Below are 27,249 nucleotides of genomic sequence, written 5' to 3' on the forward strand. Positions count from 1 at the left end.
CAGCTAAGCGTGGTCACTGCTCTGAGGGATGTGGAAATGCTTCAGAATTTCGACACCCATAAAGCTGTGCTGGTGTGTCCTGGCTGAGTACCAGTGCTGCGAGAGCAATCACCTTTCACCTTAAATCCAAATACGGAATAACATGATTCTGACAAAACACCATTGCTGCACAAGCCCCTTCGATGTTCAAACAAGAGCTGGTCCCTTTCAGACCTGACGGGGACTCAGCTGACGACAGATGCTCGGGCCCGGCCCCAAGACGGCAGATGTGCTGTGCAGTGGGACATGTCTGACATGCTAGGCCGCTTCTCGGGAGCCACAGAATCACACTGCAGAACCCTTCCCACAGCACAACCGCCAAGGCCCCTTCTCCTTGGTCTCCCTGGGTCGGGAGGCGAGGATTTCCAGGGGCTACCGTTTATTCAGATCAGCTTTCTGGGCCGAGAGCAGCTCACACAGCTTGCCCTTCTCGGAGCCCAAGTATGTCTGTGTGCTTTTTTCCTTTCTTTTTTTCCAAACAAGTAATTATTGAAAGTAGACCTCTTGTAAAGCATTTTTAAAATAAGAGCAGACAGGAAGGCAGAGCCCTGGCTTCTACAGTCCAGGGATTTTCACGCTCTCCTGGGCGTGGGTTTCTGCACCGGGAGCTCCGGATGCGATGTAGTGCTCTGCTTCTTATTAAGTTGCAATATGTTTCAAAAAAAGGATTTGGTTTAATTCTTTGGCAATTATGAAAAAGTAACATTTTTAGTCAAATGTATTGTCCAAGAAAAACAAAAATCCATAAATAATTTTTTTATTTCAATGAGGAGTACAAAATTGAACACTGGTGATTTTAGAATACACTTCTTATTGCTATTACGTGGCCACACATATGTATACACAGGTTTATCCTGAGCACAGAAGTTAAATTACTACAAAGTCATTTTGCTGATATGGACGAGCACATCTTATTCAGAATCACAGAACTCAAAAAGACTTCCAAGATTACCAGTTCAAATCTCAGAGACACTGAGTGATTTACTCCGAGTTACACAGCTCATTAGAATAGGCTAATATGGCTTTTTTATACCCAGCACAGTAACCTCTTTCTGTGTGATGCCAGCAGTATTTCAGTAATCAAATAGAGTTTATCGCTCACAAAATTCAACACCCTCCTTGGTTAGAACACTGAAAAAAGGATTCCAAGAGAGCGGTATTTTTGTCACTCAAAGACATAGTCCTTGGGGCACACAGGGTTAAGTGACAGAAAGGGCCAGCATCGCGCTGTAAACCACTCAGGATTTGGAAAGTCTGGCTTGAATCTTGTCCCCACCATTCATTAGCTGTGTCACAGGAGTCACATCATCTGGTCAACCCTCTGAGCCCGGCTTCCTGTCTGTAGACGTGGATGACAGTGAACTAGCGTGGCCGGGCACTCCGTGAGCTCACACGGAGGAGCCGCACAGCTGGCAGGCCCTCCTTCCGGCTCCCTGGCCCGTCCCGTAGCTCTGTGTAGAAAGCAAGACTACACAGAGATTCCTGGGGAAATGCAACATTAGGTGCAAGTTGAATTTTAGTAAAGGGTAATGGCATTTGATTAAATGTCTAGGACACAAATAGATACTTCCCTTGCTCCTAAAATGTTTTCTGACCTTAAAACTAACACATAAATTATTAACATTTTTAATATGTTAAAAAAGCAAACCACAGTCATCCTGAAGGAAAAACACAACCAACCAACCTGATTCAACACTATGGAAATTGTTTTGCAACCATCAAACTATGAATTGGCCTGAAAGTTGATGAAAACAAAATGCATTTTTAATTCTCTCATGTTCCTATATCTAACAGACAACTGTTTTCAAGTCAGAGTTCTTGTTTAAATGTGGAATGAGGATTGGATTACACGGTACAAGGGCCTGCCTCTCGGCTGAGAAGCTTTCTGCCTCTAAAGTTTCCTCTGGGGTCAACTGAGTAGAAACCTGACCTGGCCAGTTAATATCTAACTGCTGTGCAGTGGTTGAAGCTAAACGTTAGTGTTACCTCGGCAAACGTGTTCGTGGTTTGGAAAGGCAGCCCGATCGGTATTACAATGGAGAGCAGTGCCTTTCTCTTGACCAATGTTGTATTTGCCCCATCAGATACAAACATGCCTCACCAAACAGAATCCATGTTACTATTTTATTAATTTCCTTGTGTTAAACAACCCCCCTATATCTCCTCTCTATGAACACTTTAGCTTGACAATGGAGAACGACCAAAATCTGGCACCTACTAGATCACGGGAAACTCCCACCCGAAAGCCTGGCACGCGGCCACCCCACATGTCTGTCCGGGCCTACCCACTGCACTCAAGCTACTTCTTCCAAGTCCAGGGTCCCGGAGCAGCCCCACATGGCTCCCGGCCTGGAAGGCAGTGCTCCTTTCCATGCAGACAGTGTTTTGTCTTTAGAATTCACTTTCACTGGTTAACTCTCCTTTTGTGTGCCTCATTGACGCCTGGCTTAGCCCCAGAGTGTCTCAGGGTTAATGATAGGGACTGTATTTGTCAATGAAGATGTTCACACTTAAAATATATCATTTCAACCTTTTAAACAGACTTGATCAGCCTTGTCACAATTTAAAAGAAGTCTCAAGAAATCTATTAACACAGTAAACGAAGATTTACATTACAAAGAAATTGGGAATGACTATTCCCTTTTAGAAATATTCAAGGATTAAGATTTTTAGAAAGAACAGTTGGGACAAAAAGCTATCAAAAATTGATTCTTAAGTCCAACGAACATTTTTGTTCCTGCAAGAACTTCATGGTGATGTAAAAGAATGCTTGGAATAGCACAATTTTTTAAATTTTAAATGTAGAGAATAGCAATAATCAAATAAGATCAAATTTAAGACAATTTGTGGTTAATTACTGATATTAGCTATGGAACCATTTTTAGGGTCAACATATTAGAAATTTTTCATGAGAAAAGTTACATGGATCTTCAATGGGAACTCACCCACACATACTGTGTTCACTGCAACCTGCCAAGGTCATGTGTCATATTTGGATTAATGTCATTTGTCTTCCCACATTAATTTTTAGACTTTTAAGCTTCTTGAAGACAAGAGATGTGTCCCAAGCATTTTTGCATTTTCACTGCACTTATAGGTAGTGTGATAGGTGGTGTGCCACGGACCTCCAACGCCCCGGGCGGAGTGTGGCAGAGAAAAGGCAGGGAATTTCGTGTGGTGCGCTCATCTTCAAGGAGAGGCATCCGGCTATCACGCCCACCTTGAATGTCTACTGCACGAATTAAATGAAGTAACACAGGTAAGGGTTTTGTACAGTTCCTAGTGCATAACAAGTGCTTAATGCCCTTTTTGAACATATTTTTAATGAGTACCCACACACACCACATGCTGTTCTAGGAGCTGGGAATTCCAAACAGAACAAAATAAAGTCCTCACTCTCATGGGGCTTACGGGGAGGGGGACGTGACCAACTCATGCGTAGACCCTGTGTCAGGAGGAAGTAAACGCTATGGGGAGAATTAAAAGGAGGGCCAGCAGACAATAACGAGGATGCATGTTCGCACTTCCGCACTGCTTCAACTCTGGTGGCAGAACCCCTGGAGGCAGGATGGAGGGGAGGATGTGCAGGGTGAGCGCTGCAAAGAGAGGAGGCACAAAGTGCAAAGCCCAACTAACCAAGGGTTTTCCACTCCCCCTTGTCCTTACAGATTTTCAGTGGAAAGACCTACTTGAGGAAGGGAAGCGTGGGGCATGATCCCCTTAAACATACTCAGCCTAGTATTGGCCAGAGCGCCTCCAGGCATCTGTACTAGACACCCCAGGTCCCACTGCTTGGCCTATTTAAGGATGGGGGAAGGGATTCCAGGGCCTACAGACCACTGTGACAGGGGAAGAGAGGTGGACAGGAGGTCAGCAAGGCAGCAGGAGTCAGAGCATGTGGGGCTACAGGCCTTGGTAAGGCCTTCGGGTTTTGTTTGTTTTTTTTTTAAATTGGAACCGGTTAACAAAATTACTCTGAGAGGAGGTGATGTGATCAGTCTGTATTTGAAAAGGTAACACATAGTAACTTTTAGCAAACGCTGCAACTCTAAGGGATTTAATACACAGGAAATGATTACTGCCTAACACGGTTGTTTAAATCTGACCTGGTTGGCTTAGCTGGGTGAGCTGTGATGTTCCAGTTCCCATGGGTCAAAAAATGGTCGTCTAAACAGTCAAAAGGTTTGATGTGACTTAGTGGCTAGGGTGGATAGATGGGTAAAGAACAAGGGCTTTGAATAAAGTATAAGTGGATTTGAATCCCAGATCCAGTGCTCATGAGCTATAGTCTTGGGCCAGTAATTTAACCTTCTTCTCCTTGGGTTTCCTGTGATGTAAAATGGGTGTACAGCACAAGCCAAGCCAGAAGGTTGAACTGAAGAATAAATAAGATAAGTGTGAGGCATTTATACATGTAACTCCTTTCAAAACAGTGCTTGGGGGATTAATACACAAGTGAACCAATTAAAAAGGGGGGATTGAATCTTTTACACTAGCATATCAAGTAAGTAATTTACTACCTAAACCCTACTTACCATTTTGCTAAATACTGAAAAAGCATACCTTACTTTTAGTGTTTAGAGACTGCAATTTTTTTTTGTGAAATTATTCCTTATATTTATACAATTCATCCTTTAAATAGGTAATAAGTACATGAATATTCTATGGCTCTTAACAATGATGAATATTGGATAACTTAAAATTTGGGGGTTAAATGTTTTTAACTTTGCCTGCCAAGGCAATTCCATTTCCTCTATCAAAGTAGCTTAATTTTGAAGACGAACTCACTCTGTGTTCTTCAAATGAACAGGCTAAAAATTACTTGCTTCAGAGTATTTGTTTGAAACTGACTTAGTAGCTTTAATGCAATTCAATCTTAAAAAGTTGCTAAGAATTTGAAGCAAATTCACATTCAAACACAGTTGACATGATTAAGAAAAATCTCAGGCACGTGTAACTCTCACAATGGTCAGTGATAGTAAATAATTTTATCTCATTAATTGTACGTCATAAAGGGCTTGCAATAAAATGCAGATTTACTGATTGGTAACATTCCAAAGACAACTATACTGCTGCAGCTCAGAAAATTCTTTCCCAGACTAACCTAAATATCTGAAATCCATCATTCTGCTTGGTAAACCCTCTTGCCCACCGTATGGTTATTTCTGCAATTTGCAAACAGAAATGTTGACTTTCGCTTTTCAACAGGGCACATGCTCTTTATTTCTTTACTGCGGCCGCATCTTATTTCTGGATGCCGATGCGATCACGAAGCAGAACACTGCGAACGCCATTCACAGACTCAGAATTTCGTGCACCGTCCTGCCTGCTCCGGACCGTGGATGGATCTCGGAATAACGGGATGCGGCAACAAAACACACCCTGTCCTCAGTGGCGCGCCAGCCGCGAGAGAGGCCACTGCACCGAGAGCGGCGACGCCGTCGGCGAGACAAGGCGCGCCTACGTGGGACCCGCCACTCTTAAGGCTTCTTCCCACCGCGCGGCTCTGGGAACCTTAGGAGACCGCGGGGATGCGGGATAGGGGAGCGAGGGCTGGCGAGATCGTCGGGCGGTCCCACTAACGACACAGTGGCAGTCGGAGCCCACCGTGACCAAATCCTGTGAAGGCGAAAAGGGGCCGCTCAAATGATGCAGCGAGAGCCTCGCAATACAGACCTCTCGGGTTCCCGTCCCCGCCCCTCGGGTCCGTCGGGCCCCACACCCCGAGCCGCGGTTCAAGCTGAAAGGGCCGCACACCTCCCCCTTCCTCCTCTTCCGTGTGCGCACCCTCCCTGGCTGGGCCCGCCCCTGCCCCACGCAGGCGCACGCCAGGCCCCTCAAATCCCCCCGCTGCACGCTGGGCCTGGGCGGGGGCGGGGCGACCCTCGGAAGGGGCGTGGCTGTCGGCCTAGACGCGCGCACGCGCTCTCGCACCTTACGGCTACGTGTCGGGCCACGTGACGCCCACCACGAAAGTCCCCTGTGAAGCAACAGGACGTTAAAAAAAATTTTTTTTTTTTTTGTGGCAGGGAGGGCGATGAGAGCTTTTTAAAGAACTATAGTAACGAGAGAGAATGGGGCCGGGCGGCGGCTAGAGCAGTCCCGGCGCTCCGTGGCGCGTCGTGCTGGGAGTCCCTGTCACCTACTGCCACAGCCCGCCAGCCCCGCCAGCCCTCGGCCCCTGCCCCCGTCCACAGCACCGCCACCAGGCGCCCCTCGCCCGCCCCTCCCTCCGCTCTCGTCCGCTCCGGGTGGCGACCCCGGCCCGGCACCCCAGCCCAGCTCGCTGCGCACCGCCCGGTCGCAGCGCCCACCCTGCGGGAGGGAGAGGCGCGGCCGCGGCCCGGGGCGGGGGGCGGAGCGTGCCGCCCGCCCCGCTAACGGCCGCCCTGCGCGGCCCCGCCCGCCGCCCGCCCCCGGCCCTCCCCGCCCGCCGCCCCTCCCCCGCCGCCGCCGCTGGCAGCGCCGCCTGAACTGAGGCGAACTCCGCCGCCAAGTGAGTGAGGAGGAGGAGGCGGCGGCGAGGAGGAGGAGGAAGAGGAGGAGCGGAGTCAGAGCGCGGCGGCGGCGGCGGCAGCGGCAGCGGCAGAGGCGGCCGCGGCGAGGACCAGCCCAGAGAGACCCCGAGCCCGCGGCGCAGGCGGCGGCGGCTGAGCGGGCGCGACCAGCGGAGAGAGCGATCGAGCGAGAGGCGGTTCGGCTCCTCCTCGTCCGGCGCCCAGCGGCCCGCGCTCGCACTCGGCCCGCGGAGACCCGCCTCCCCCGCCGGCCTCGGGAGGGACGCGCAGAGCCGGCGGCCGCGGAGCCGCGGCGGAAAGTGCCTGCGGGGGCGGGGAGGGCGCGCGGTCCGGCCGCCCGGCGCGGGAGCGAAGCGGAGCGGGACGCCGAGTCCCGAGCGGCCGGCAGCCGGGGCTCCCCGCCCCTCCCTCCCTCTCCGGCGGCGGCGGCGGCGGGCGGAGTGAGCTGCGGAGCCTGGAATATGGTCGGGGAAATGGAAACGAAGGAGAAGCCGAAGCCCACCCCAGATTACCTGATGCAGCTGATGAACGACAAGAAGCTCATGAGCAGCCTGCCCAACTTCTGCGGGATCTTCAACCACCTAGAGCGGCTGCTGGACGAAGGTGAGTCGCCGCTCCGGCCCCGCGGCCCGCTCCCGGGACCCGACGCCCGCCGGCGCGCGGGGAGGGCGGGGAGGTCGCGGCCGGCGGGGACCGAGAGGCCGGGGCGGGGCACAGGGAGAGGGCGCGGAGACGGGCTCGCGGGGCGCCGCGGGCGGGCGGGCGGGCGGGACGCGCCCCGGACCCCGGATCCCCGACCCGGGACCCCGCACCTCGCGCAGCCCGGGCGGGTGCGCTGGCGAGGCTGCAGGGTGAGCTCCGCGGGCCTCCCAGGAGGAGCTCGGCCCGCGCCCCGGGCGCCTGAAGGACACGGGCGCGGGCCGCTCTCGGGAGGCTCCCCCGGGGAGGCGGGAGGCCCCCCGCGCGGGTCCGGGGGCTGTGCTTTGTGGGAGTTTGGAGCACGGATACACTCGAGGGGAGCCGCGTGCGGCCGGCTCACTTGGAGGAATTCCACCGGAGAGCGAAAGTGACGCGGCTGTAGCCGAAGGCGAGCACAAAATGACAGCGGGAAGCACTTTGTGTCCTTTTGTTTGGGGAAGCGAGAACTGTTTGGGAGCCCAACTTCCCGGGGGGAGGGCGGGGGGCGAGCACGAAATACCGCGAGGCCGGCGCCGCGCGCAGCCCGAGTTTCTGGGAACTTCGGCGCAGGGCCGCCCGCCCGCCGCCGCCCCGAGAGGGCGACCCGGGGGCCGGGCGCCCGGCCGAGCGGCCTCCCCGGTGGACGGCGGTGGGCGCGCAGCGCACCGAGGTCGGCCGGCCCGCCCTTCCGCCGAGTCCCCGGGCAGCGGCCCGGCGCCGGCCTCGCCGGGGGCTGCGACGCCGTGGGCGCCGCGGGGACCGGAGGGCCGGCCGGAGTCCGCTGCGAACGCGGAGTGGCCAGGGTTCTTTTTTGGCCGGCGGCTGAGGACACGCCGGCGGCCTGTCCCAATGAAACGGACGAGGGTGTGTGTTAGACGGCGACAGTGCACTTAGGTTTCTCCCAAGAATTTGGACGGAACTGGGGAAGAGAAATCCGGAGCTTAAGAGAGTTGGAATGTCACCGAAGAACAAAAGACCGGAAACGTTTCTGTGGCGAAAGATGGTTCAAGAAGACTCCCAGGGGCCCTGTTGTCAGGAAAGTCACAGAAACACTTTGCGAAGTGCGGAGCCGGCGTTGCGGGCTCTGGTCCCTGCCTGCGGGGTGGACCGCAGCCGCGAACGCCCGGAGCGGGCTCCCGGCTGCTGGGGCGGCCCGCCCGCCGGCTGCGCCCGGCCCCGCCGAGCTGCCCCTTTAAGGGGGTTCTGCCTCTCCTATTTGTGTTGGCCTTTGAAAGATTGTGGAGGCAGAAAACTTTCTGGAATGTCAAAAAAAAAAAGTGCTGGAACTCTTGAGTCGGGCATTTCCAAATGTGAGCGCTAAGGGGCGCCAGTTATTGTTTTTAAAATAGAAACGTTGGGAGCAAAATGTGTTACGTACCAAGAGCCTCGCCTGTATTAAATTTAGTTGGAACTTAAATCATAGAGCATTTCATCTGACATTTCGTGTCCATACGTGTATTGAAAGCACTTTTAAAAATTGGGATAATTTTATCACATTTGAGAAAGATGCTGTTATTTTCTACTGGGCGTATTTCGGTGAAGAGTTTTAGTAGTATTAGTAAAAATATGTGGGGTTTTTTTCCTTTAAGAACAGCTGTTTAGAAGGAATCCTTTATAGACATTAAAATGAAAATAGGTCATGACGATATTTAGGATTAGAGTTAAATTGCTTTCTTTGAATTAAAACGTTGAATTCAATCAAATGGCATAAGATAAAAACAAGTTTGAAAATATTTTCATTTTATGCATATTTTAAAAAAGTAAATTTAAGTTTTTCTTACTAGTTTTAAAATGCTCTTATACTGTGTTGACTTAAAACCTCTAAATGATAAATTCGACATTGGTTCTCTGTTAGAACGTTTTTAACCTTTAGCTTCAATCATTTAATTTTCCAAATCTAAAATTCCAATATGTCATTATCTCTAACTAACGTTTGTTTATTTCTCTGTGGTTTAAATGCAGGGGGAAAGCTAGTTGAGGGTGATACATTCTAAATAGTGTGTGTATATACACCCATACACCGTAATGGGGTTTTTTTCGTTAGTCTTGTTCTACCCTGTTTTAGCCTTTCCAACTCCCCAGCATATAAAGAGGGCTTCTGTGTGGTAGCCAGGATCTTTAAAGTGGACAGCATAGAATGACTAGGAAGTTCGATATTTTTTTAATCAGTACAAACAGGCAGGAAAAGGGGCTGTTCCTTCATGTGGGATAAGCTGCTTCCTGTAATTGTTAGCCTTATTATAAACTTAATTTGACTGAAGAAAAAAATTGGTTTCTGAAGTACATCATTTTGTTTTTCCGTGCCAGATTGTTTAATTCTGAACTTTGGCAAGTTGTGCTCTGCCCCTTTGTGGCTTGTCATTGTCCAAAACAAATTAATCATGACTTATGTGGTTGGGAATTACATTTTCCTTTGTCCATAGGATTTACTGAAAAAATTCTTTTTTTCTTTAGATAAAACTGTAAATTTTAGTGATTATTTTAATCAAGTTAAGATACTGTACTTAGTTACAGTAGATGTATTTATTGATAACTGAATATTTAACCAAATGATGGTTGGTTATGGTTTAGTCATGGTAACCAAAATTTCTATTTACAGAAATTTTGAGTGTATTGTATTTTTGAAGTTCTGTTTTAAAATATTTTTCAAAAGTTAGTTGAAAAATTTTTGCTTGTCAATTTGAGAATTTTTATTTGGCTAGTTACAAATTTGAGATTTAGCTGTTCTATATTTTCTTAATCTATAATACCTGAATGCTTTAGATGAGTATTTTAATTCCATTTCAGGTTAATCTTTAGCCTACATTTTGACTATGGACTCATCTTTTGTGGGGGGAGTAGAGGGAGATGGAATGGTTCTTAGACTTTCCTCCCACCCACCGTCAACCTGGTGGTTTTTAAAGTTGTTAGTACATTCTGGATTGGAACAGTCGATATAAAGGATGTAACTTCCGTTATTAAATATTGGATATTGGATAATTCCAATATTTAAGAATCTTTCATTGTAGATAGAGGTGATTGTACACAAAACCGAAGTCTTACAGTCTTAAACTGCTCTCTTTAGGCAGAAGTGTTCAGTTGAACTTTAGAATCATGTATAGCTAAGAGTAGTTACACATTTTTGGTTTTTTTTTAAAACCTTTGTCGTGAAAGGGAAACCTAAGCAACAACAGTACTCGAATGAAAACTCCTGTTTTTAGGAAGTATTGCAATTTAGAATTGAGAAGAATTTTGTTGAAAAATACAATCAATTTGACATAAAAATCCAAAATAAAGGAAAATGGAAAGGTAGAGATTTTAAAATCAGCTTTCGAGTTTTTATTTTTTAGGCAGAGGCGAGGCTAAAACTGATGATAATGAAAATTAACAGATGCATACTATGGTTTATGAAGAAGGCCAGCCTAAATCTTTTTTATTGTGAACATCTGAAAAATTAGTTTGTGGCGTAGAAAAAGTGAACAAGTATGTTACATTAGATTCTGCATTACTGGTTTGAAAAATGCATTTTCATTTTCTCCTGGGTATTTTTTGGTGGGAGATGATATATTTTCTTTTTGACTTCAACTTACTCTCTGCTGTTCCTTAAAAATGGGGGGGGGGAATATTTTAAATTAAAACCTTCGCTAGTTAACATTTTTCCATGTTGATGTTTATTTCCACTTATTGTGCATTCATTTCATTGCTAACTGTATTCTAATACTTCAGTTTTCTAATACTTCAAAAATTATTTTTTTGAGAAATCTTGCTTGTCTGCAGTTACCAGGAGTTTGAAAATTAAGTGGCTCTTTGTCAGTATTGAGAGGCTTCTCGCTGTATCCACTTATTACAGTTTTAGGGTTTTCTTTCCCGAAAGACTGTTGACAGTAATCGATATCTGTGATAAATAGCTTTTACTTAAGTTAAAGCAATTAATCTGTTTTTTTAATGTGTTTTTTAGGAGCAAAGATCTTGGATTTATGCGCAACCCTTTGAGCTAGTAGTAAGAAGGAAGCCAGTACTTATAATCCGTTGTTGTTTCCATTACCCTTGTCACCCCTGGCTCAGGAGGGCTCCCAGCTGTGTAAGGTAGTAATGGATGTAGTGTGGATCTTAGGTCATTTACACAACGCTCATTCTGGGCTTTTGAAGCTTAATTCCCCCCCAGTCAGCAAATGTGTTTAGATACTATGAGGTAGAAGGTGATTCCTCTTCTTCACTTTCTCCAATTTATGTGTTTTGCAGTAAAAGCTGTACTCCCAAGGATGTAATGTAATTGAGTTAATAGAGATAGGTCTCTTTGCTAATAGCATTTGCTAGTGTGTTTGGTATGAGCACCTTTTCTTAAATGGATTTGAGAATATCAGTGAAAACAAGGCACCTTGACTTTTTAAATGTTTTTTTTCCATATATGTTTCTGTTATTAACTGCTCATGAAGTCACTGTCCTGGAGCTGATTGAAGTGCACCATTTTTCCATAAGAACAAAAGGTTTTGGTTTGCTTTGTAAGGGGCATAGTTTGCTGCAACAAAAGATCCGAGGGGGCCAGCCCCCACCCCTCTGTTTGACCTTGTCTTTACTGGGCATGATTCAGATACTCGTTTTCTTTGAGGCCAGTTTACTTAGATATGTAAGGTTTTTGTTTTGCTTTGTATTTTGACTTTTGTTTGCTTTAAAGAAGTATACCAGTTTGATCATAGGGGCAGCTTTTTATACTCTACTACATTTTAACGTACTTCAAAAATTCCATGTAGTTAATACAGTTTCTTTGATTTATGGTGTATTTACAAGAAACCTTTACTTTCTCTGTTGGAGATGGAAAATGCTGTGTCTCGTTTGTTGATAACTTAGAAAACGGCCCACTGAGCAACTTTTCTGCTCTTCGTGTGCTGGCGATGTGAAGATGCCTAGCATAGCGGATGAGGGTGGTGTGTGGGCCTGTGTCATGATGTCATAGATGGAGTTACGTACCAGTATTTTATTTACATGATTGACAGGACTTAGTTCCTTGGACCCCTCTTTTTTGACATTAAGACGGTTTAGTGTGAATTTAAAGTGCAATAGGGTATTTTTCCTTCCTGAGAACTTTTAGGGAATGCTCACACCTCTCTGAAAAATTAACATTTCAGTTCTGCTGCCCAAAGTAGCTACATTGTTTGATGTCCAAGCAAGTGCTTTATTTTCACTTATCAGACAGCAAAAATAGCACCAAAGTTTTCATAAAGAATATAGTTTGTTTTGTTAGTTTTATTAAATTTGACTGGGGAGCTAAAAAATTAATACTCTTCCTCTCACCTTCTAAATTCTACCTGGGCTCATAATCAAACTAAGGGACAGATTGCCAGGAGAAAATCAGATTTTTAATACACACTCGGGGATTTCCCATAAGTGTGAACATTCCGACACCAGGGAGGCAACATCGTGATACATACTTGGAACTGGGAGACACTTGGGACAAAGGAGAAAAGGGGGGGAGTCGGGGCCTTAGATCTCAGACGTGAGAGGGCGAGGCTCACAGGGAGCGGAGGGAGAGCGGCACTCGCAGGGCAGGCGGAGCCCCGCTGGGTTGCCCGGAAACCAGGGACCCAGGGTGCGTAGAGCACAGGCCCATGCGACCACCCTGAATTCAGTGTGCACGGAGGTCGCACCCTACGACTCCCTTCCTGGAGCAGGTTTCTCTGTCTGAGTCTCTTGGGCCAAAGAGCCTGTTGAGTATTTTGTAAGGTGGCTGCGGGATGACAAAACTTTGATTCCCCTCAGCTGTAAACATGACCCAAGTCTGCACTGGGTATTGCTCTCTTTGTAGTCATCGTGTGTAATGTTCTAATAGTATATGTCTGTCCGCCCTGTTAAGATTAGTCTCTTGGGGGTGCCCACCTCATAATGTGGCACATGTACACTGTGAGATATTGTTGAACTAGTAAGTAGGTTGACACTTTGTATTCTTTTTTTGGTTTCTAGTTTGTCCAAAATATAGGATTAAGCAAGGTGTATATGACAATTGGTGATGGTTTGGGGCAATTATAAAAAGTACTTTTTCCCCTTAAAATGGTATTTTTTAGAAATCTTACACTATTATTTGCAGTATTTACCCTCAAGGAGATTAATCTTAATTTTCCTGTAGTACCATTGGTGTGAAAAAGAATTAGAAAGGCAAATCACTTAGGCAGCAGTTACTTTCTAGCGGGTCCTTGTCCAGAGTGTGTCTTTCTTAAGCAGGGAAGAGCTCTCAGTGCTTGTCGCAGCCCTTGTGGGTTCCGGTGTCGGTGGAGCCTGGGCGAGCCTTTCTCCCAGCCGACTCCGGTGAGCGGCAGTGGTCAGCGGGTGTGGAGGTCTGGTGCTCTGTGCACCGCACGGTAGATGGGAAGGTGCTTGCCCCTGAGTGCTGCTGCTTTGTTGTGTGTGCAGACCAAAAACATTATTTGAGTGGTTTTAGTTAGAAGAAAGCCGAGGATAAACTTACTTGGCAGTTACAGTAATTTAACACAAAGCAATTTTTTAAAACACAGGTGTTTCAAGCTAATTCAAAACAGTGCTATTACTTAGAAAATAAATTGAAATTTTCAGTGAACTGAAACTTAACCCTCTGAAAAGGAGTCTGCTTTTCTGCTTTAGTCTTAACAGCGTTTTAAAATAAATGTCATGAGCTTTTAACAGTATACTTTACACTAGGTAAGTGATTTGTCCAGAATTCTTGTAATCAACAAGCAAATGATTGTACTTAGTGTTTTTACCTTCAGTTTCCTAAGGCAGAAGTTCTGGTTTGAAAATCCAGCCATCGTATTAAATCTTAACAAAATAAACAGAATTTTGTTTGTGGTTGTGATGTTGCTTCATGTATTGATTCTAACCTATATATTAAACTAAATTTTGAGGTTGGTGAATTGAATCAGTTTTCTGTAACATTTCTGTTACATTATTTACAGTAAAGCAGAATTTGTTAGTTTGGATGCTTCTGAAGGGTGTTGAAGAGTCAGAAAAACAACAAAATGCAAAAGTGGACCCGTGTTATGTGGCCATTGTAATAAGGAAAGGGTGCGTGTGAGGGTATATATGTGTGCAAGCACTCGTGCGTGTGAAGGGAGATGTGTGGTGGGTGTGTAGTCGAGCTGGTCTTGAAATCTTTGGGAGGGGGTACTGGGGGAGGTAAAGTTCCAAAACAAGGTAGATTTTGGAGGTGAGGAGTTCTCCGGGGCCCGGGACTGAAATGATTGTGTACCAGCAGTGGGAAAGGGAGCGGGTCTGGAGTGACACCTCGCTTCTGGCTTCAGTGCAGGGCAGGTTGTGGTAAGGCCGTGATCCCCGCTCAGTTGCAAATTATTGGGGAAACCCTTGGCTTTGGGCTAACTTAACAGATAAAAAGTATAGGAAGATTAATACAAGTATGTAATACCCAAATAGTTATTACATTTAAGAGAAGTAGGAAAACACATGGTAAAAATCAAGCTTAGACATTTTTTATTTGAAACCTTTTCATTCATTACCTTAATGTCATAATGTTTTGTGGTGTTTCAAAGGTGTTTTACAAAGAGTAGTTGAAGAGAGGTAGGTATGAAAAAACTAAGTAAGTACAAAATATCTTTTTAAAATGTAAAGAAAATTGAAGTAACACCAGATCATGGAATTTCAGAGCTGCAAGGCATCTGCGAGTCCAGGGATGCTACCCTCGTTTCACAGATGCTGAGACTGAGGTCCAGAGGGGCTGTGGCTTACCCAGATCACAAGGCAGGATGGTACCAGAGCTCAGTCCTACCTTCTGGCCTATCTGTTTCGTGGCTGTACCCGCCACTCCGTAAGTGAAACTGAGCAAGAAAACCCCAGAGGGGTTCCATGTGCTGAAACTGCTACTGTCTGAGGTTGTGAATATGCAGTTGGAGGGTTTTATTCATTTTGTGATATGTAGGACTTGAGAAAATGCTGGTCAAAGTCTTAGATTAGAATTTTTAAGTGGTATATCTGTGTGATAGTTAAGAGGGTAAAAGTGAGAGGAAGTAAAGTCATTTTTATGAAGGGAGAAACCCCCCAAAGCTGGGATAATCTTCTGGAGGCCAGGCCCTTTGTAGTACAGGCATACCCTGCTAGGTGAGCATTCTAGGAACCCATTTGTATCAGTGGACCAGCTGGTGTTCTTGTGAGAGGCTGTGTTCGGCTCCAGTGAATTTTTTTTGAAAACTTTCAGTGTGTTTGCCCATTTCGTGATGGGTGATTTACAACCTTACCTGTCTACATCATGCTGAGTGTTGAGCAGTTTTTGACTAAAAACAGCATGACCCACCCCAATGCCCTAACCTATTCACGGATCTCACCCTGTTTTTTTTTTATTTCCCCGGATGAAAAAAGACCTCAAAGGGAAATATTTTGCCAACATGGCAGAAACACTAAAAGGCTGCAAAATCGATGAGTTCAAAAACTGTTTTGAGCTGTGGAAAAACCCTCATGATAGGTGTATTGCATGAAATGGAGAATACTTTGAAGGTGACTGAAATTTAAACTGAATAAATACACCATTGTTTATAAATTGATTCTATTTTTTTTGCCCCCCGCTCCCCCCGCCAGAGGATGTCAACTCATTCACTTAAAGTAGTAACCAAAGGATAGAGCTTTTGCTCTTTAAACAGTATGGTCAAATAAGTCTAGCATGCATTTAGCACTGTTGCTGTTGTTATTACTACAATAACTATTTACTTAACTACACAGGGGGAAACTTAATATTCTGACTGTAAGATTTAGTGGGAGGTTTATCATTGATTGCTAGAGGTGATTCAAGTCAGGGATGTGAGCTTGCATCAGCTGAGATGAGTGTGGGTGGTGGTTGCCCAGTGGTTTTATCAGGTGGCAACTCTGAAGAGTGACGCTGGGAGGTGGAAAATGCTGAATCGAGTGGAGGTAGGGGCTGCCCCAGGTAGCCAGTGCATCCCACTCCTGGTGCCCGCACCTGGAGCATGGACCTCTTCTTTCAAGTATTACATATGCAAGACAATTAAGTGTCAATTACAGTTTTTTGCATGCTGTATTACAGTAGTTGTATCCCTTTGTTAGAATTGGTGCTACATGATGTCAGGTGATAGATGCTTATTCTTACTAATTGTTAGTTGGTTTGCTAGCTGCCTCAAATGGTGACTAATGAATTTTTTCTTTCTTTTTCATGAACATCATGATGGGCTTCATGGATTTTCTTTTTCATGAACATCATTATGGGCTTCATGGATTTTCTTTTTTTAAAATATTTTATTTATTTATCTTTAGAGGGGAAGAAAAGGGGAGAGGGAGAGAAACATCTCAGTGTGAGGAACATTTTTAAGAAATAAAAATGTCTGTACCTAATTCTGTACTATTACTACCACCATGGTTGCAGTGATGCTTGCATTGTAATGCTCGCATTGTGATGCCAGGTACTTGGGTGTCAGTTTGGTATATGTGTGTACATGTGTACACATGTGCGCCAGCAGAAGATGAAGATGCTTTCTGTTTCTGTTCACGTGCTGATGAGGCTGTGTTGCAAAGTGGTACAAGTTCTTTGACTAGAAGACCTGGGATCTAATATCATGACTTTGCAGTTAATTGGTTTGGTTATGTTGGATGGCAATTCGGGATGCCAACCCGAATTGGCATTAGTACTTAGCAGGATTTAATGAGGTAATGGGAGGACCTTCTGGGACAAGGGAAAGTGTAGCAGTCTCAAGACAGTTGTGATGGGAAACTGAAAGACTTTTCAGGAACTGTGTATAGATTTAAGTTTGTTGGAATAGCAAATGTGTGTGAAGTAGTGAGAATTATTAAGAGTAGAGCCAGAAAACTAGGTTAGGGTTGTATTGTCATGGGCCCTGAATGCCAGGATGAATAGTTCACATTTTATTGTGAGTGTTGGAAGGAGCCCCTGAAGGTGTGGATTGTATCTGGGAGCAGACGACCGGAGTGCGGGTCTGCCTCCACCGCCACGGACTGCAGGGAGTCATGGAGGCAGACACTGGGCGTGGTGTGAAGAGTTGAGTCAAAATAATATTTAATAAAAATATATTCATATTTTGAGCTTTCTGTATTTTAGGTTTAACCTCTTTACAGTTTTTTACAGAAGCATGTTTTAACTAAAAATAAATGCACATTTTTTCTTGCCCGCAAGTTACTTGTTCATCCTGTGGTATTGAGAGCATGTGGGGCGCATTTGTTTAGCTGTCAGCTCAATTTTGGTTACTTAGAATTGAGCTTTCATTTCTCTGAATTAAGGAGAATTGAAGAAACTCTTGGTTTCTGGTTTAAGGAATTTTTAAATTAGTTTGACTTGGAGAAAATTTTGTCCCAGCCTCACTTAACTATTGTGAAATCTGTATGTTATAAAGTACAATGTGGACTTCTTGAGAATTTTATACTATATACTATACTCATAATCCATTTTCTTACTTGAATTATATTTATTTTTATGTTAGTTATTTTAAGTAAAGTAGAAATACTTTGACATTCCATCTCTAAAGGTTTATGTGTCTTTAAAGACACATAAACATTTTCTTACATAGTAACATCACAGCACAAAATGGATTAATCCTACATGTGTAGTGACTAGGTGATCTTCAGGTTTATGTAGTTGCCCTACAGTGTAACTGGCTTGTCCCAGCCGCAGTCTGGCTCAAAACCATTCACCGGATCTGGTTGTTAAGACTTTACATCTAGAACCATCTCTCTCTCTCTCTCTCTCCCCCTCTTTCATCGACAGTGATATAACTTCTTTGTTATTGGACGGTTTCTTTATGCCCCGTGTATTCCAGTACTTTGGAAGTTAGGTCTAAAAGAATGAATAGGTTCAGGTATTGCATCATAGGTGATCCACTGTAAAGTTAGATATTCTTCAGAAAGGTCAAGCTTTCTTTCACCAGGGAATATATTGCTGGCCTGAAATAATTTCCTGATGGAAAAACCAGATAGATGCTTATTCTTACTAATTTTAGTTGGTTTGCTAGCTGCCTCAAATGGTGACTAATGAATTTTTTCTTTCTTTTTCATGAACATCATTATGGGCTTCATGGATTTTGTTTTTTTTAAATATTTTATTTATTTATCTTTAGAGGGGAATAGGAGAGGGAGAGAAACATCAGTGTGTGGTTGCCTCTCCTGCGCCCCCTGCTGGGAACTGGCCTGCAACCCAGGCATGTGCCCTGACTGGGAATCGAACCATTATCCTGTGGTTCACAGGCCCGCGCTCAATCCACTGAGCTACACTGGCCAGGGCAACTTTATGGATTTTCATAGATTTACACTATATTTAAATCAGCTACAGTTACTCTTTTTGATTTAAAATGGTGGAACTTTGGTCAGCAGTGGCAGCCAGTAACTGGCTGCGGTGTCTTTGAAGTCTTTACTTTCTGAAATAGCTTAATGTCCCAAACTCATCTTGTACCTTCCGGGCCCCACAGCTAGAGTTGCCCAACGTGTTTCAGCGAGAAAAATTTTCTCCACGTAACCCTCACCTCAGCGTGAGGTTACTTCCGGGCATTTTCTGTGGACAATGCTAGACAGTATCAGTTTTAAAATTCATGAGCTCATGTTTGTATTTTCAATTCAATTTTAACATTACATTTTACATTATAATCATATCTTTTTTTCTGCCAATACCAAAATAATATGATTTCTGACAGTGACAGTATTACTTATTTGGTTTACCCCACAATATAAAGAAAATACTTTCAAAATAATACTACTGATAACAGTAAAAATACTGAATATGTTTTAACTTTTAAAATACAGTTCAGACACATTACAAATTACATTACATTAGATATGGCCAGTGACTTCTTGTTCTTTTAATTTGATCACAGTTTTCTTCTTTTTTTGCCCTTTATCTATAGTAAGGATTTATTTTTCTGGCAAAGTTTGTTATTGGCCGAATGACGTTGTCACCGACTGGCTAAGCCCTTCTGTTGCCGTGCTGGCTCTTTCACTGCGTGTCTGGCAGACGCTAAAAGAAGTACGTGAAGGTGGCTAACTCACAGGATGTTTGATCTATTTAGACTAGTACTTTATATTTTAAGCATGAAGGATAGACAAAGAAGAGAACAGGCAAACTGTTTTAATTAATGAATTCTTCGGAAGAATATTGGTAAAAAATATAAGTATAGCTGTCAAAGCTTTTAAAGTTCTGTGAGGTAAGAGAAAATCCTTAGGTAGAAATTAAGTACTAGAATTTTAATTCTAAGTAGTTGCAAAATCTCTGTTACAAAGTTTTTGTCCTTAAGAACTTTTAATAGTGAGGAAGTTATGTTCCAGCAGATGGAGATATTAGTACACAAAAGACAGTGTTTAGTGATTAAAATGTGTTGAGAAATAACCCTTTTGCTAGAACAGGAATTTTTTTCTCTAAAACTGTAAGAGAAGAGTTGGTTAGGAATATGACCAAAAGCTGTTACTGACGTTAGCGTTTGGGTGGCGAGTAAGTCAGTTGTGATACTTCTTTAAAGAACTTGTGTTTTTAGGAGACCATATGTTAGTATGTTGACCATATAAAATATAACTGGTTTAGGACATTGAGATGATCACAGCATTTTTTTCTGAAATATTTTTTTCTGTCTTTACACTAAGTTTGGAGGCTTTTGTTTGTTTTAGCAGGGACTGAGTCTAGTATGTTTAAAGGTCTTCTATTTGTGTATTATCATTGCATTTCTAAAGGTTTAAACCAGATGGTGATTTCTAATAGTGCAAGTCAGAAACAAAAATGTGTGCCATAGTTTAGTTACTATATGTTATTTGAAGAGTGAGTAAGCTCTTTTGGGGATGATAGTTTTATTGTAGTAATAAAATATTATCAGCAGTAAAGGGTAATCTTATCTTTATTATAGTTTATAGCATTCCTTGTCAGTTGTTTTTTTAGTTAAGTAAATATTATATAATTTGCTTCAAAATATGTCATACAGAATTTTTGGAAAAATTGCTTACTTAAGTTCCTAGATATGATTTGGAAGTATGTGTTTTTGTTAATAACACATTTAAATTATGTTTTTCTAGTTAAGCTTTTTAAATTGCAAAGTCAGTTATTAAATGCCCCTTTTCTTTCAATTACTTGGAATTGAACTCAGATATGGGAGAAGAATATACGAGGCCTGTCCAGAAGGTATCCAGCCATGTAATATGAAAAATATTAGAGAGTTTGAGAGTTTGAGAGACATTTACTGAAGAAGATAGAAGATACAAGAACCACTGTATATAGGACAGTGACACCCCAGTCCCCTTCAAAGTAAGCACCTTGGGACCCTACACAGTTCTCCCAATTGCCATCAGCTGCCCGGTCGTATTTTCCTGAATCTCAATAGTCTGAAATCTCTTTCCCTTCAAAGATGATTTTAATTGTGGGAAAACCCAGAAGTCACAGGGCACCAAATCTGGGCTATGGCGGCGGGGGGGCTCAGTCACCTGGGTGATTTGCTGTCTTGCCAAAATACTCTGCACAAGACGTGATACATGAGCTGGTACATGTCGTGATGAAGCTGCCAATCACCAGCTGCCCATAGCTTCAGCCTTCTGAATCATCCGAATAGTTTCCATGGAGGAATGTTCAAGCTTAACACAAAATCTGATGCAGATTCGTTGCTCTACTGGCTCAGTCATTTTGAATGTGACGGCCACACAGCACACAAGCTCACTCAGCAGCGTCTACCGCCCCCACAGCCCAGTACAGTGAAGTCGTCATTGTTCACACATGTGCATTCCAGTCCACGCTCCTTGGCTGCCAGGTTGCATTGATGTTGTACAGACCATTCTCGTTATGTTAACAATGGCTGGACTTTTCCTGAACAGACCTCTGCTACTTCTGCGACCTTTCTGCTTGTATGTAGAGGACCAGGGGTGAAGAGATTCTGTGATCCCTCTGTGGAACTGTGTCCTGCCTCCCTGTTTTTTTCTTTTTTGTTAACTAAATTGTAGAATATTGAAGATGCAAACATTCTCTTTTTAAAAAGTTTTTTTTATTACAGCTGTCTCATTTTTCCCCCATTGCTCTCCCCTGCCACCCCCACATTCTATACTGTCCCCTCCCTTGTCCCTGTCCCTGTCCCTGTCCTTGGGTCCTTTATGCATATTCCTCGACCCTTCCCCTTTTTTCCCTGTTATGCCCCTCCTCCTCCTCCTCTGGTTACTGTCAGATTGTTCTTTATTTCCATGTCTCTGGTACTGTTTTGCTTGCCAGCTTATTTTGTTGATTAGGTTTCACTTACAGATGAGATCTTACGGTATTTGTCTTTCACTGCCATGATACTCACCAGCTCAATCCATGCTGTCACGAAGGGTAGGAGCTCCTCTGTTTCTACTGTGCAGTATTCTGTTGTGTAAATGTACCACAGTTTTTTGATCCACTCATTGACTGATGGGCACATAAGCTGTTTCCAGTATTTGGATATTGTAGATTGTGCTGCTATGAACATTGGGGTGCATAGGTTCTTTTGAATTGGTGATTCTTGGGGTATAATCCAGCAGTGGAATTGCTGGGTCAAAAGCCAGTTCCATTTTTAGTTTTCTGAGGAAACTCCGTACTGTCTTCCACAGTGGCTGCACCAGTCTGCACTCCCACCAACAGTGCTCAAGGTTCCCTTTTCTCCACGTCCTCCCCAGCACTTGTTGATTTGTTTAGGATGGTCATTCTCACAGGTGTGAAGTCGTATCTCACCATAGTTTTAATTTGCATTAAGGATTCGTCTTTGCCAATAGTGTGATTTGTGGTCTCTGAATCCTGGGAATGGTGGTGATGAGAGTGGAGAAGTATAGCAAATTATGTTTGAACTTTAAGGTGGGTTGCTTTTTTTCAGGGATCGTTAGGAAAGGCCAATTTGTGTATACATTTTTAAAGGTGGTTTCTTAAAGTTGTTTGAGAGTTTATGAGAAGTTTAAATTCCTTCTAGTAATCATTCAAAATATGTTGTGATAAAGAGGTATGCACATTTATTGTTTTAAATATTCTTCTCGGAAAAATGCTAAAATGTATCAGTTGAAAAATGAAAATCACCTGTAATTCAGTGATAATCACTCTTTACATTTCGATGGATTTTTTCCTAGTTGTTTTTCCTCTCCTCTGTGTATGGATAACAAAGTTTGGAATCTGTTGTACTACTATCTTTGTTTTTTAAAAAAATATATAGTATGAACATTTCCTCCTGCCATTCTGTATTCTTTGACAGTATATTTTTGTGATAATGTAGTTTATCTTACAAAGTTATAATTTGCTTCACTGTTCTCTGACAGACAGGTCACTTTGCTTTCCGAAAGTTTTATTTGGTAATGGGTTGTATGATGTGCAGTGGTTTCAGAAGTTTATTACTCACTGTGGACAAAGCCTTCAGCCCCCGAGTGTGGTGACTAGGCCCTGTGGACACCGTGCTCTTCTACCTCTGCGGTGCAGTTAGTTGCGGGTCAGCCTTCCGTGCCGCACTCCAGCAGAGCGAGTGCTAGTGTGTGACATGCAGTCTTTGAGTAATGTTAGTTGCATATTTCTCATTAGTTTTTTATGACTTAAAATACTTGAAATTTTTTATCCTATTTGCAAGTGTTTGAATACATGCTATGAAATACATAGCACGCATCAGATTCACTTCATAGCATGTACAAAAGCTTCAGACTCACTTCCTACTTTGGAGTTGTCTGAGTGGTAGATGGTACAAAAAGGAAAGTGATGTAAGTACGATGACCATGCCCAGAGAGGGCTGAAGACTGGTTCTAGAGGTCACTTTAGGTTGGAGAGGTTGTGGAACGTTTCAGGAAAGGTAAAATTTCACCCGGCTCTTAAAGCGGGTAGATGGGATCGGGGCGGAGAAAAGTTAAGGGAACAGTGTTCTAGACACAGGGAAGAGTACCTTTGAATGTGAGGACATTTCTAGTAGGAGAAGGACATTTTCTGCTGTAGAAAGCTTCAAATGCCTGACTGTCCTATTGATAATGGGAGACTCATTTATATCTTTCTCTTAGTTTCCCCCTTTTATCTGCCTCCCTGTTTCTGTTTAGTTCATATAAATGTGACAGATTGTTATGCTTACTATTTTCGGATTTTTTTCAACTCCCTAACCCCCTGTGTTTTGTTACTTAATTTCTATTTTAACTATTAAAACAATCTCTATACTTACTCTGGCTTTCTATTCTGTTTCACTAGTACAGTACAGCTGGATTTACTTAATTCTCTGTGACACCATTTATATTACTTCTCTGTATGTGTATTTGGTAATGGGTTGGTTTTGGGTGCCTGGGAGAAGACGGACATCTGAATCAGTGTGTGAGTTGCTGCATGTCTCGGTCAGTGGGGTCTGGCACGCATCTCTCCCCATGCCTGCCTTTCATCATCCTCTCCTTCTGCTTTTGCTCTAATGGCTTGAAAGACTGCAATTTTAGGTTTGCTGGGAGAGATTGAATATTGGTTAGTTTAACTCTTGAGTTGAGGGAGGCTTTTGGGACATGTTTGCAAACTGTGCTCCGTGCAGTGTTGGCCCCTGGGTGGTGTGAAGACAGAGGGTTGTGTATTCCAGGTGCTGCGGTTGCCTTTTGTGAAATCAGCGTGTGTCGACAGGTTAACTCCCAGGATCTGCAGTAAGGGGCCAACTTTGTCTGACCGAGCTCTTTCTGAAGTTACTTGGTAGAGGAATGGCTGGGTTTGTTTTGGAGCTTGTGGTCCGAGGATGCGTTGTGGGAAGTGTTAGAGGGTTGTGAGGGGTTGTGGCCCCTGGGGGCGGGGAGGAGCCCAAACAATCACTGACTCAAATAGGTGGTTATTTGGGAATTTTAGTTTTGGCGGAGAGTGCTGGTTTAAGTCAGATCAAAGTATCGTTTCAAAAACGAGTTACATTTCATTTAGATTGGGTTTATTTCAAATTTCATCTGAAAGGAAGCAAGAAAAAGTGCCCCTTTTGGTTTTAATTCTCTAATAGTGGAGGCAAATGGTTACAAATAGTAAATTTTGTTTAATTCAATGTATTTATTATTTCAATAAAAATTGGAACTTGCTGTTTGAACGTGTAATTCACCCAAGAAAATTAATGTAGAATCCCAACAACCTAAACATCAAATTGAAGCATACTTTAAAATAGATATGGACAGGAAAATATGTTCATGTTCTAACATATGATCAGCTTAAGCCTAAATTTTTTAAACTGGAGAATGGTAAGGTGAAGAGGAATTGTTAAATTTTGAAAAGGAAAATATTTACATTTGTTTGATTGCAGTAGTTTGCAGCTGTTACTTAGTCGTATAATAAATAAGGTGATGTTTCGATGACACGTAGTTTGCAGTAGCCTTTAAACAGTGGGTAGTACAGGGTAGATGGTAGAGTAGCATTTGACCTGAAAGACCCAAGGGATTCTTACAAAAAAAAAAAATGTGTTCTTGTTCAAAGAAAAAAAATCCTCATAATTCTGGGATTTTACATCTGGATGCTAGAGACCACAGTTCCATCCTTTCATTGTATATATGTAAATGCAGTTCATTTCCAAAGCCCATGAAAATGTTTTCTGTGGTAGAAACAGCCGGTTTCAGGAACAGTAGCTCTCTTGGCTCTGGTGACAAAGGTGTATCTGAATGTGACCATGTGGCTACCTTCTGATGTGAGTAGTCTTAATTATTTAAATTCCATTTCATTGCTTGAAATATCTAGCCAGGGTATTTTTACCTTTTATTCCAAATCAGAAAAATTATCTGATGCAAAGAGTGGTATTATCATTAAACCGACAGAAGGCAAAGACGAAAGGCTCTCTCCTAGGTCGTGGGACTCTGTCCCTTAGCAGTCCCCAGCAGGCTGAGTCTAGGTCCAGGAGCAATGCGGTGTGTTTTGCATAAGAACTTTCACTGTTCACATTCTACACACCAAATGCTCTAAAATCATTTTGTTAGCATAAACTGTCCGCGTCCCTCTTCACTTCCCCCATTTCCTTGCAGATCTAGGTCATTTGCCAGTAATGTGATAAAAGACTAAGAGGAAAGATAAGGGAAAGGGAAAAGGGCACTTGTCTCAAAAGTGCACCGTTTAGTAGACCCTCTCTGGGAGAGGCGCACGTGTGTGTTGATGTCCCTGCAGCTTGTGTAGTTTCGTAGGCTCTGTGGGCTTATCCAAATTTTGAAGGCTGGTTAACTTAGAAAAACGTCTGGCTGTTCTTTTATAAACCTTGAATGAAAGGAAATCTGCAAAGGAGTGGACGGTAGAGGGGAAATGGATCCTGTAGGGGAATGGCGGTCCTTAGGAAAGGTGAAAGTGAGCTCTGGGTTGGAACATCCTGGGTTCCTTCTTAGGTGATAGGAAGATGTATTTTACGTGGTGGTCAGAGGTACGAGAGTGTTCTTTTTCACATCTTGGTATTACTCGAGAACTAACAAACACCTTTGATTTTCTACTGAAATATATTAACTGAACATAATAGGTTATACCAGGATAGCATTTTAATTTTGTTTTGTGGTAATGGCATGTTACCATGTCTTAGCTTGTTCAAATTTGAATACTAGATTTTTAGTTAGCTTATTTCTTGATATTTAAAGGCGGAGAGCCTAGAGCCTGAGAAGCGGGGAGGGGGGGGGGAAGTATTGGAGCAAGTCGTGGTAATTAAGAGCATTCTGATAGCGTGAGCCTTTGATTTTGAGAATGAAGAAAGTCTTGGATAATATTACCTATTGAATAATAAGAATATACATCCTGACAGTGTAAATACAAACTAGAAAAATGGTATAGATAGGAACCAGAAAAGGTATGCATCTTGTGTTTTTTAAATGCTTCTTATAAAGAGATATATATTATGTACATAGACATATAGTTATATAATTGCTGAAATGGAAGTTTCATGAAGTAATATTTGTATTACCTCTGCTGTAATCTAATATTTTCTTCTTCCATTTAAAGAATGCTGGCTGTGACTAATACAGAAATAATGGGTTGTAACTACATGGCTTCATCAAAACTGATGTTGACTCTTGCTGTAATTGAGGTTTCAACAAGCATTTTTGAAAAATTCAGCACTTGACCAGGTGCCCGGGTACAAAGGTGAACAGGTTTAGCTCAGTCCCTAAGGAGCCGGCCATGCAGTGCTTTGGAGGGAAACGAGGCAAGACACGATCTGTGGTGCCTTAGCTGCTGTGACAGGCACTGTCAAAGAGGCACTTGGGTGGAGGGGACTGCCCCTCTCCCTGCGGGGAGGGCAGCGCTTCTGGGTCACAGGTCACACTGCATGATCTGGTCACTTCTCTGATGACAGGCTTCACTTAATGTGAAATTTGGTCGTGTGTCCCCCCCCCCCCCCCGCAAATTGTAAAATGAATGCTATCAAGTTTACTTAAAAATAGGAGATTTTTGGACTTTTAGCATACAGGCCAAGTTGATACAAATAAATGTTATATAGATAATCTTCAATAAACCTAAATCTCACAACTGAGTTATTTCATTATCCTAAATATGTCATGGTGACCAGCTTTAATGCTGTTTATGTGGGAAGTATTTATTTTCTTTTTTCTTTCTTCTGAACCTTATATTGTGACTTATTAAGAAGGTAAAATGAGGAAGAAGTGTTACATAAATATAAAGATACTTTATGATTATTTACCTTTTACCATTGGCTGTTTGCCCTGGTAGTGAAAGATAAGCTACAAAACAAACCATGCACTTTTGAATAATAGAATAAAAGATAATTATCCAACACTTAGAAATTATTTTGTCATCTTATTAAAATTTGGAAATATTCTGTATATTGACAACTTTTATCTTGTGGTTATTTTGTTCATTCACAATAAAACTCAGTACAAAAATTAGGAGTTTGGTTGCATTTTCCCCAAGAAAGCACCTTAAAGCATGGCATTGCTATAGAACTTAGTTTCTGTGGGTTGCACAGTTGTTGCAGGTTTTCCTGTGAGTGACAGGCTACTGTATCAGGTTGAGGAAGCTAATGTCTGAGTGGAGGTGGTGGTTGCCCTAGAATGATTTTGCCGTTAGCGATGAAAAATGTTTTTCTTATAGTTCTTGTGCAGCAGGCCATGGAGTAGAGCACATTTTTATAGTAAAGGTGATGGATTTAATCGCAAACTGGCAGCCAAATGGAAATTGCAG

The 27,249-nt window shown here is 43.2% G+C and overlaps 1 protein-coding gene and 1 long non-coding RNA gene across 8 annotated transcripts in view; one reads left to right on the top strand and one right to left on the bottom strand.

The window, feature by feature from the left end:
- Positions 1-780: 780 nt before the first annotated feature.
- On the bottom strand, positions 781-6,377 carry LOC118996337 (uncharacterized). The gene is made up of 2 exons (XR_005068472.1): positions 5,974-6,377; positions 781-5,658 (listed from the first exon to the last, which is right to left on the bottom strand). It is a non-coding gene; the product is annotated as an uncharacterized LOC118996337 (long non-coding RNA).
- Positions 6,378-6,921: 544 nt separating this feature from the next.
- Positions 6,922-27,249, top strand: part of QKI (QKI, KH domain containing RNA binding) — a 143,707-nt gene continuing 123,379 nt past the window's right edge. For 4 of the 7 annotated variants that reach the window (XR_005068507.1, XM_037059799.1, XM_037059871.1 and 1 more), the window contains exon 1: positions 6,922-7,160. Coding sequence is in view for 6 of the 7 variants with exons in the window: in XM_037059799.1 (XP_036915694.1) it covers positions 7,019-7,160 (142 nt within the window). In the remaining variant the exon portion in view is untranslated. The remainder of the gene's footprint in view (positions 7,161-27,249) is intronic. The other 3 variants (XM_037060077.1, XM_037060219.1, XM_037060155.1) reach the window with 1 other exon arrangement.

Source organism: Sturnira hondurensis, unplaced genomic scaffold (assembly GCF_014824575.4).
Source record: "Sturnira hondurensis isolate 20B ecotype Veracruz unplaced genomic scaffold, ASM1482457v3 Scaffold0000167, whole genome shotgun sequence".
Lineage (NCBI taxonomy): Eukaryota > Metazoa > Chordata > Mammalia > Chiroptera > Phyllostomidae > Sturnira > Sturnira hondurensis.